Source organism: Schistosoma mansoni, chromosome 3, assembly GCF_000237925.1.
Source record: "Schistosoma mansoni strain Puerto Rico chromosome 3, complete genome".
Classification (NCBI taxonomy): domain Eukaryota; kingdom Metazoa; phylum Platyhelminthes; class Trematoda; order Strigeidida; family Schistosomatidae; genus Schistosoma; species Schistosoma mansoni.
Genome location: NC_031497.1, coordinates 12,595,787 through 12,605,755, shown reverse-complemented (window position 1 = coordinate 12,605,755; position 9,969 = coordinate 12,595,787). Strand labels below are relative to the sequence as shown.

General features: G+C 38.8%; 1 protein-coding gene across 1 annotated transcript in view; it reads left to right on the top strand.

The window, feature by feature from the left end:
• Smp_127490 (putative blooms syndrome DNA helicase) overlaps nucleotides 1-9,969 on the top strand; it is a gene marked incomplete at both ends in the record, with an annotated part of 28,148 nt that continues 18,179 nt past the window's right edge. The window contains 12 exons of the mRNA XM_018799261.1: nucleotides 1-20; nucleotides 67-276; nucleotides 309-376; nucleotides 409-787; nucleotides 823-952; nucleotides 1,110-1,347; nucleotides 1,531-1,737; nucleotides 1,777-1,827; nucleotides 5,091-5,209; nucleotides 6,347-6,460; nucleotides 7,345-7,443; nucleotides 7,841-7,989. Of these exons, the coding sequence (XP_018651068.1) occupies nucleotides 1-20; nucleotides 67-276; nucleotides 309-376; nucleotides 409-787; nucleotides 823-952; nucleotides 1,110-1,347; nucleotides 1,531-1,737; nucleotides 1,777-1,827; nucleotides 5,091-5,209; nucleotides 6,347-6,460; nucleotides 7,345-7,443; nucleotides 7,841-7,989 (1,784 nt within the window). The remainder of the gene's footprint in view (nucleotides 21-66; nucleotides 277-308; nucleotides 377-408; nucleotides 788-822; nucleotides 953-1,109; nucleotides 1,348-1,530; nucleotides 1,738-1,776; nucleotides 1,828-5,090; nucleotides 5,210-6,346; nucleotides 6,461-7,344; nucleotides 7,444-7,840; nucleotides 7,990-9,969) is intronic.

Here is a 9,969-nt window from a genome sequence, read left to right as displayed (position 1 = left end):
ATGGGTGACGGGCAGCGAAAGTAATGCAAGAAGTTTTGAACTGATATTTCTAGGTTCACTTTTAAGCCTCTCAAGAGCACTCCAAAAGCGACCACTCCACGCATTTCGAGCTCAGTATGGATTACATTTTCTGATTATTAAATCTTTAAAGGCACCCAGTATTCCATTGCATAGACCGCTTTTCACGACGTCTGATAACTCCCCAACATGCAAAGATGATAATTCAACAAAAGTTTCAGCTAAGTTTCTCCCCACAGCTACAGTGACTCCAATCAGGTGAGTTTTATCATTCATATGCTTAGTTACAGGAACAACAATGATGTAGTTAGGTCCCCATCTCCTGACCTCGACATTTCAATTCACGAAGAGTCACTAGGTAGGTTTGCTAGTTAAATATAAAAGCTATAGAAGTTCCTTCACCCTCCTGGTTTGACGAATCTGAACCAGTAGAAAATCCCAGTCCTCTACCCACCCAAGACCTAACACTCAATAGACCAACTGATAAAACATCGCCGGTCTCTTCTATCCCTCAAACTCCTAGCTTGGTGTCCTTTACTTCTGTGACAAGTGTATCTAAACCATGTCTGCAAAATGAGTCTCGAAATGTTCAAGCATTTAGCACAGAAAACTCAAATTTAGGATCTCATGATGACTCTGTTTCAATACCTCAGTCATTTTACAGTTCAATCTGTAAAGCATGTGACTTATTGGAGAACTTGCCGATGAACAAATTAATGTATTGTTTTGGGGATGAATTATCTGTAATAACAAAATTACTTCATGAGAGGTTGGTCGTTATCAAGTTAATAATACTTCTTGCAGAAGCTCAAACCCAATTATTATAAGCGGTCGCCCTCCCTCAGGAACGTTGAAGAAGTTAACAAATCCTATTTCTCTTACATCCACATCTGATCAACACATTCGCAACTCAAATACCTCTAAAAGGACGTTGGTCAGTACAGTTTTGTTAGATGATTATTTTGATGGTTAGGCTTCATTAAAACTGTAGCTACTGCTTTAAGAAGTTATATTAAGTTAGTTTCGTGTAAAAAAGCCTCTTGTCTCATTGCCAATTATCTCGCTCATCTGTTATTTCGTTTCCTGCCTAGATGGGCGTCACTTCTCATGCACCTGAGAATATCTTGTCCGATGATGACAGTTGGGCTAACATTAGCACTAACCCATCGAAAACCCGAGCCTCGTCGGATGTTCCTATAAAATGTTTAACAGTTAGAAAGTCAGTTACACAAAAGACGGATAATAATTGCACCATACGACATCCGACTATGACTTTTGACTCTGGCGAAGGAAGTGCTTTCCTTCCACTTCAAGCTCAATCTAAATGGGGTAAGTATCAGTTTTTTAAAATTCGCCCTTTAAGTTACAAAGGAATGAAACTGTAGTAAACAAGTTACTGTTGTTGTAGCTAAAAATACATGAAGGCTGAAAGAAAAATTGAGTCATTTCAAAATCGATTTATTGTTCTAATAATTGTGGTCACACATTTTGACCATAGTCTTTTTCGATTAGATGTCCAGACCCACTGTGACGACCAATATAATCAACCAGATGATGGATCCACAGGCGAATTTGATGGAGATGATCGCTTTCCTCATTCTAAACGCATGATGGAAGCATTCTCAAAAATGTTTGGTCTACGATCCTTCAGACGGAATCAACTTCAAGCAATCAATGCAGCTCTTCTTGACCGTGATTGCTTTGTAATCATGCCCACCGGTGAGTTATCATTATCTTCTGTTATTAAACTTTGTTTAGACATTACTGTGATGTGTGCTTCGGTTCATCTTTTTAGATCAATTGTGTCCCGTTTTTTAAACATGAACATGGTTTGTATCCTCAATAACATTACATTACACCTTTTTATGTATACTTATTTATTTATTTATTTAAACACATACATATTGGTACAAAAGGGCACCAGATACATATGCGCCACACAAAATAATGAAAGTAGGGAGAGAAGGGATGAAAAGATAAGGCGGACTGAAATGTACAACCAGAAGACTCTTTCAGTTAGGAAAGTTAGAACCACTCTTTATGAAGAAAGTAAAAGAAGGTTACAGCAGGATCGCCACTGGCTTCTATTCTGAGCCATATCTGATAACGTCTCTAGCCACTGTGTTGCACCATCTCTCGGACCCCAGCCAGGGAGTCGTGAAGGACCAACAGAAGCTAGCCCTTTGCAGCTTTCTTTCATGCCACGACACCATGTCATACACTGACCTCCTCTCCGCTTTTTCCAGCCAGTCCCAGAGTCGGCGAATAATGCACGACGTGGAATTCTCTGGGACGACATTCGTAAAACATGTCCAAGCCACCGAAGTCGGTGTTTCAAGATGGTGACACCAATTGAATTATCATCTCGGCGCCCGAACACACGATGCCGAACCTCTGCATTACTAACATGGTGTTGCCACTGGATGTCAGCAATCCTTCGGAGACAACGATGATCGAACACAGAGAGTCGTCTAACATCCTCAACTCGGAGAGGTCAGGTTTCACAAGCATAGAGCAAAACTACTCTCACCGACGCGTTGTAGATCCGACCTTTTACAGCCAGACTAACATCACGAAGGCGTCAAAGATGGCTCAGATTGGCATAAGCCGCTCTGGCTTTCCTTATACGTGCATCAATCTCATCACTCACGCCACCATCAGCACTTATGTAGCTACCTAGATACACGAACTTCTCAACTACTTCAATCTGCTCACTATCTAGGGTGAGTACAGGATTAGAATCCTGCCAGTCTTGTAGGAGTACTTTGCACTTGGAGGGTGCAAAGCACATGCCGTACCTGCGGACACTGATTGCCAACTGATTAAGTGCGGATTGCATGCCTTGGGCATTATCGCACAGTAAGACAATATCATCCGCATACTCGAGGTCGAGAAGTCGTTCTCCAGGCAGCAGATCCACACCGCCATTACTTACATCCATCAGAGCTGTTTCCAGGATGTCGTCGATGGCAAAGTTGAAGAGGAATGGTGAGATTGGGCAACCCTGCCTAACCCCACTGCTCGAATGGAACAAGGGAGAAAGGTGGTTGTATGCCCTCACTCTGCCTGAGGTGTTCGTGTACAGGGCCTTTAAGATGTTAATGAACTTCTCAGGCACACTCTTCTTCAATAGACAATCCCAGAGAACAGCCCTGTCCAACGAATCGAAGGCAGCCCTGATATCAAGAAACACTACGATTGTTGGCCTGCGATAAGTATGACGGTGTTCTAACATTTGGCGGGGGGTGAAGATGTGATCAATGCATCCTCGACCAGAACGAAAACCAGCCTGCTCCTCGCGAGTCAATCGTTCTCGGGTTTTAAACAACCTACGAAGAATGACAGAAGCCAATAGTTTGGACGCAATCGGAAGTAGACTTATCCCCCGGTAGTTGTTACAGGAACAACGTGAACCCTTTTTAAAGATAGGGACGACTATTGACTCATTCCATGAGGTTGGAACGCTTTCTGACTCCCAAACCTTTGTAAACAACATAGTCAATTCCTTAGTCAGAAAGTCACCACCATCTTTAAAAAGAGCTGGAGGTAAGTCATCTGGGCCTGGTAATTTGTAGCGCTTCAGGAGTTGGAGTTCCTTGCGGACTTCCGCCTCGTTCGGTGGATCAGTCGTCACCGGCCATGGGGGGCAGGACAAACTGGTTGATGTTGCCGAAGCAGCAGGCCAGTTGAACTGCCCTTCGAAAAATTCCGCCCATCGTCCAAGACGTCGAGAGATGTTAGTGATTGGCATCCCGTCATCCTCCTAGATTGTTTCACTCACACCAGACTTCTTGCTGCCAGTGGCTCGGATGAGTTGGAAGAGCTTCCGGCAGTTACCAGATGCAGCTGCTGCTTCCATCTCATTAGCACGCTGCGACCACCAGGCTTCTCGGTCCTTACGCAAGCTTTGCCCGATTTCTCTACGTAACAGCCTTCGTTTGTGGTCAAACTCACGGTCACCCGGAGTAGACCGACGGGCTTCCATCAGTTGCAAGGAGCCAGAAGAAACCCAGGGCTTGTAAGCGGGACGTTTCGCGAAGCTGCAAGCGGCTTTACTCGCCATTTTCATGGCGTCATGAAGATGCAACCAATGCTCATCTATACTTTTCGGTGGGATGGTAGCTAGCCTAGAAGCTAGCTCTGCTCGATACTTACTTGCAACAGAAGTTGCAGCCAGTTTACTAACATCGATCCGTTGATGGCGGTCAATCCTTCGGCCACTGAAAAGTAAGGTGAGATTGGCGCAGACCAGGGCATGATCAGACTCCAGATAGGTACTCCAAAAGGAGCGGCAGTCTTATACACAACCACGCCAGCGGTAGCTGATCGCGATGTGATCAATCTGAGTCCAGGCTTGAGATGCAGAGGGAGGACGACAGGTGGCACACCGGCGATGACTGTGCCGGAAGTTAGTGCTAGCCAGAAACAGGTTGTGGTCTGTGCACAGTTACAGCAAACGGTCCCCGTTATCTGTCCTGCGACGTTATCAGATATGGCTCAGAATAGAAGCCAGTGGCGATCCTGCTGTAACCTTCTTTTACTTTCTTCATAAAGAGTGGTTCTAACTTTCCTAACTGAGAGAGTTCTTCTGGTTGTACATTTCAGTTCCCCCATCATTACTCTTCTCTTTTTTCATCCTTTTTTTCCTTCCTTTATATATACGCATCTTCCCCCTTTCTCCCCCCCATTCTCATTATTTCGTTTGGCGCATATGTATCTGATGCCCTTTGTACCAATATGTATGTGTTTAAATAAGTAAATAAATAACAACTATGAAAATTCGTATACTGATCATTCCACGTCGGTTATCTATACACAGTTGTTGAATTCGTCTAAGATTTCATTTTGGTCTATACTTTCTGCTGGAATAACGGAATTCGGGATATTTTTATGATGTAATCTCTTTTGTCCTTTTATAAACTCAAATATTTATCGAACAAGTATGAATACGAATGTATAACTTAGGTAAATTATGTCATCGAAAAGAAAATTTTCTGCACCGAGTTCTCTATGATTACTATCTTTGAAATTCTCATCTGACAATTGTGTTTTACAACTTCCTTTAATCTTAGGTGGTGGAAAAAGCCTGTGTTATCAGCTTCCAGCTGTTGTTCAGTCTGGCTTAACGGTTGTAATTTCCCCCTTAAAAGCACTAGTGTTGGATCAAGTTACAAAACTTCAGTCACTTGGGGTAAGTCTTGTTTTTAAGATGTATTTTCAGGATAATTAGTGAGAGTAGTGCGAAAATTACATAAAATGATTGAAAATTAAAATAAGAGCTTCAGTATTAAGTATCATACTAAATCCTTTGTAGTTGTGATTTTCTTAAATGTTTTTACCGTACTCCCTTATTGTGTTATTCGGTTTATCATAGGAAAAAAGTGCCTTTTGCATTTTCAACATGTAATACGCTCTGTGATAAACTTTGTCACACATTTTCTGAGTTTGTATAGCTTAGTCGTAGAATTTTGCTGTCACTCGTGTTTAATAATACTGAATTTTTACTGCATTTTTCTAAGTTATTTTAAGTCCACAAAGTTCCTATTTCAGCAAATATTCTGTTACTGCTAGTTATATTGCTTTTTGTATTTTATATTTTACTATGGTTATTCCCCCATTGTTTCTTTTATGTAGCTCTGCAGTGATGTTTATTTTCTGAAATTTTTAAGGTGCAGTTTGTAAACTTCCCAGCATGTGGCTTGCGGCTACTAAAATTTATATGATATTACAGATCAAAGTTTACTCTTTTTGATCTTTATCTTAGTATTTCAGACTTGCAGTGGGATGTTTTATTTTTGGGGGGAGTGGTTAATCATTTGACTATAATATGTTGCATACACATAGTTCCCTTTATTATCATGAAGAGAGCAAAAACGAAGATTGATGCAGAATAATATGAATTCATTTTATTTCGTCAGGTTCTCATCAGCTGCTTACAACCTATAATATCTTAAAATGAACGTTATTACAGATATTGACATACATATGCATACGGCAGTGATTAAAGATGAATATGTGTATCATGAAATCTTCGCTACAACAGCTCTCTCTAATATACTGCCAAATTTGCTTTAAAGAATTCTTAGTTTTTGGCTTGTGTGGCTAAATGGGAACGTTCCACTACTTCTAATTAGTTTTATTGTGGTGGGTAACTGCAGCCGTGTGTTACGGACATCATCTCTCCTAACCATTTATCCAGATGACTATGTTTGCGATCAATTTGCCTTACTTCTTGTAGTTTCATCCATAACAATTTTGTCGTCAGTACTGGTGATTTATTAAAAGTTATCTTGGGATTAGAAGTGTACTCACTTTTGCTTATTTTTAGGTTCCAGCTGCTCATCTAACAGGTGAGGCCAGTCTCTCCGAAACTGATCAAGTATACACTGCTCTACATATGGCCAATCTGCGCTTAAAACTTTTGTATGTAACACCAGAGAAAGTATGTTCCTTTCTTTGTAAATTACACGCTTTTTGATATAGGTTTGTGTTATATTTGATTAAAGTATATTTTAACTGTTGTTAAATTATATCTAACACAGTATACATATCATCATATAGTAACCGAAAAATACTGTGGTTATTAGCCTTTAGGTACGTAAAAGTGAAGTATAATCACTGTGTTAAGCGTTGGCCTTCTGGTTAGGGCTCATGGATTTCAACCTTTAAGACTCATATCTGAACCCTATCTCACTCGTTTTATTTAGGAAGCTCGGATAGTATCATTAACCTTTATGCAAACGTTCTGCTCAAAACCGAGCTGTTTGGTAAATAAACTACATTGTCTTTGTATTAAGGATGTTGCTATTCTGGGCTGCATTTTCTTGAATGTATGTTCCTCGCAGTTCATGACGGTTTTCGTTTCAACCTGATCTGTAGTACTCACAATTTTTATAAGTCTCTTTAAAGTATTCACGATGCTCTCAATAAGGAGAGGAAATAATATAGAAATAACCGTTGTAATTACCAGCAGTAGCTACTGTATATTGTCCCAGGACCCAAAAGGTTGGGTTGATTTAAGCCATTTATTTGATAAGTAGCATATCCCTAGAGAATCTTCAAAAAAACCAGTAACATTTAATGGAATACTGGGAATGGTATTTCTTCAACATCTAAGGTGTTGACGAGTGTGTCTCTGAAAATCTTTGATTTTGACTAAAGAATCCTATCTGTGTCTGCGTCTTAGTAGCATCAGTACTTTTTCTATTGATGGTGTAGTTCTTTTTATTGTGTTGACATCAGGTGTGTACTTGCCTTTACCACATAACCTATGGTATGATACTACTTAAACAGTAATTTCTCAAATCTTTCGTAATAAATTTCTAGATCGCTGCTTCCGATAAGCTGAAAGGATGCCTGGAACAACTGTACAAACGTAAACGTTTAGATCGTTTTGTGATCGATGAGGCACACTGTGTCAGTCAGGTGAGTCTTTTATTAACAGTACAATGCACTCAAGTTAAAGCTAATCAAGATACTCAATATGAAGACTCATATAAGGGAAGCATCTAGAGATATAGTGAATTAACCAGGATAGCGTTAACTTAAATGTCCCTGAAAAGTCCTCTAGTCATATATTGCAAAATCTTATTTCACGTGGATATCTTTGTCTATATCAGTATTTAGCTTTTCTTGAAAACAACACAATTCACAAATATTCTGCATCCGGAAATCCTCAACAGTATTGACCACTTAGTCCTTACTAGCTAGTTTCTGACTAGTCACCCGAAGTTATCGCTACCCACATTATCTATATCATTTTTAAGAGTGTCTAGCTCTGTCCATTTTTTGCTGTCTGATTGTATTTTTTTACTATTAATAGTGGGGCCATGATTTTAGACCGGATTATAGAAATCTAAATATTCTGCGAATCAACTTCCCAGACGTACCAATGATGGCCATGACTGCTACAGCTACACCAAAAGTTCGTAGAGATATTCTACTTCAGCTGAAAATGACAAATACTAAGTGGTAAGTTATTTTTGTTCAGAATTTCATTTCTATGAGCGGTTCAACAAATTACAGTCAAGAAAATCCTAATGAATAACCTAGGTTTATCATTACCATCTGTTATATTCGGTAACCTCCGTCTGTGTCCTCGTAACCCAAAACTTCCGTTATTACTCGAAATCCAAATCTTACTGTTCATCATGTATAACTATTTGGAATTTTGAGTAGGAAAATAAATTGGTAAAGGTCTATGCTATTGCAAGTTTTTCTATGCAACAGTGTCATTAAACATATGTTGCTTACTGTTAAAGTCATTAAGTGATACAAAATTTGAAAAATTCCCATATTGTGATTTAGAACAACATATATAAGCGAACAATATTGTTTTCGATTAGATCCTCATCAGGCTTTACTCTAATATACAGTAATATTTATAAGCAAATACGAAATTATTAAACCAATCAAGGCAGTTTATGAGTCAATGATAACAGTGGAATAGATTACATAATCAAAATTAATAATAAGTGAAAAGTACAAATTGATAGTGTAATGACAGGTGTGCTAGTTGTGATAAGAATAATAAAAGGTTTGAATCAATGTTACATAATAGGAAAATAGGTCAATGATTAGAAAAATATAGACACTGAAATAACATTCATAGAAATTATAAGATTACGTAATAAGAAGTGTTCAGATAATTGGAAGCGAATATTAGAAAAATTATAAGTAAATAATTGATAGGGGGGTGAAGAAAAATAAACGAAGAAAGAGTATGGAAAATAAGATTATTTATTAAGGCCAAGGGAGGGATAAGGGTGTTACAAATTTCTTATGAACACAAAGACTTGGGTTGTTGGATCGAATTCCTATAGCTTCTGCTATGTGTAGGAGACGAGATCGAACCCCATAAGGAAAAGTAGTAGGAATACGATAAATAACTTTAAAAGACTGGTTTCTGTCAACTTCATGACCGCTATCAATCAAGTGTGAAAGAATCGAGCTCCGTATCGACTTGACCATACCTTTTCCTAGCCACGAAGGGAGGTGTTCACTAACTTTTTGGTTCAATTGTCTGGTAGTGCGCCCAATATAGCTTTCTCCACAGGAGCAGCTGAATTTATAGATACACATAGAAGTGGCATAACCAGGCAACTTGTCCTTTAGTTGGGGAATCACCATAGATCGTGTCGAGTAAGAAAGAAAGAGGTCGGCAGCATTAAACGTTCTCTTAACTGCTTTAGTCAGTCTTAAGTGATACGTATTTGAATATTTTGCGTGTCGTTGATAATCAGATTGTTTGGTGACTGGCTCAAGGCTTTCATGCCGATTCGGAATCTGCGGTATTCTGTAGTTCATTTAGTCCCTTTGTTGCATAAGATAGTAGTAATATGATCCAGCAGGTTATAACCCGATAATCTAAACGAATTTATATATTTTTTACCAAGTAGTATAATATCACAACTCAATCAGAGTTCGTTTCGACGATGTAGCATCTGTCAACTTATCCGTCTTTTTTCAGTAGATTTCAATGCACCGATGCTTAAACCTGTTAAATTCACAAAATAGGTTTTATTTAGTTTAAGATAGTTACTTTCAGATGTAAATGTTTTCGTGACATCTACAGTGTAAGTTACTAGTTTTGGTCTAATACAGCTCGTCATTTGTTTTCACTAACTGTTAACCTTCGTCAAGTAGAGAAATACAATCAGCGATCTATATGAATAAGGTTTGCGCATGTTTTTGCAACAGTTCAGATCGCGTCCGATATCTGGATTCACTCATTATTTATATTTTCTTTCTCGAATATTAAATATTTTATTCTCATGTACCTTGGTATACCTTGTCTTATTACCTCTTGTTTTTAACTATTACTAATGTTTTTTTTCCTATCGGGTTGTTACTCTGTATAATTGCCTGATTTGATTTTGTATTCTATCAAATTATAAGTTCTTAAATTCATGAATTTAAGAGGGTCGGCTCTTAAGACTTGGTTTCATCAGT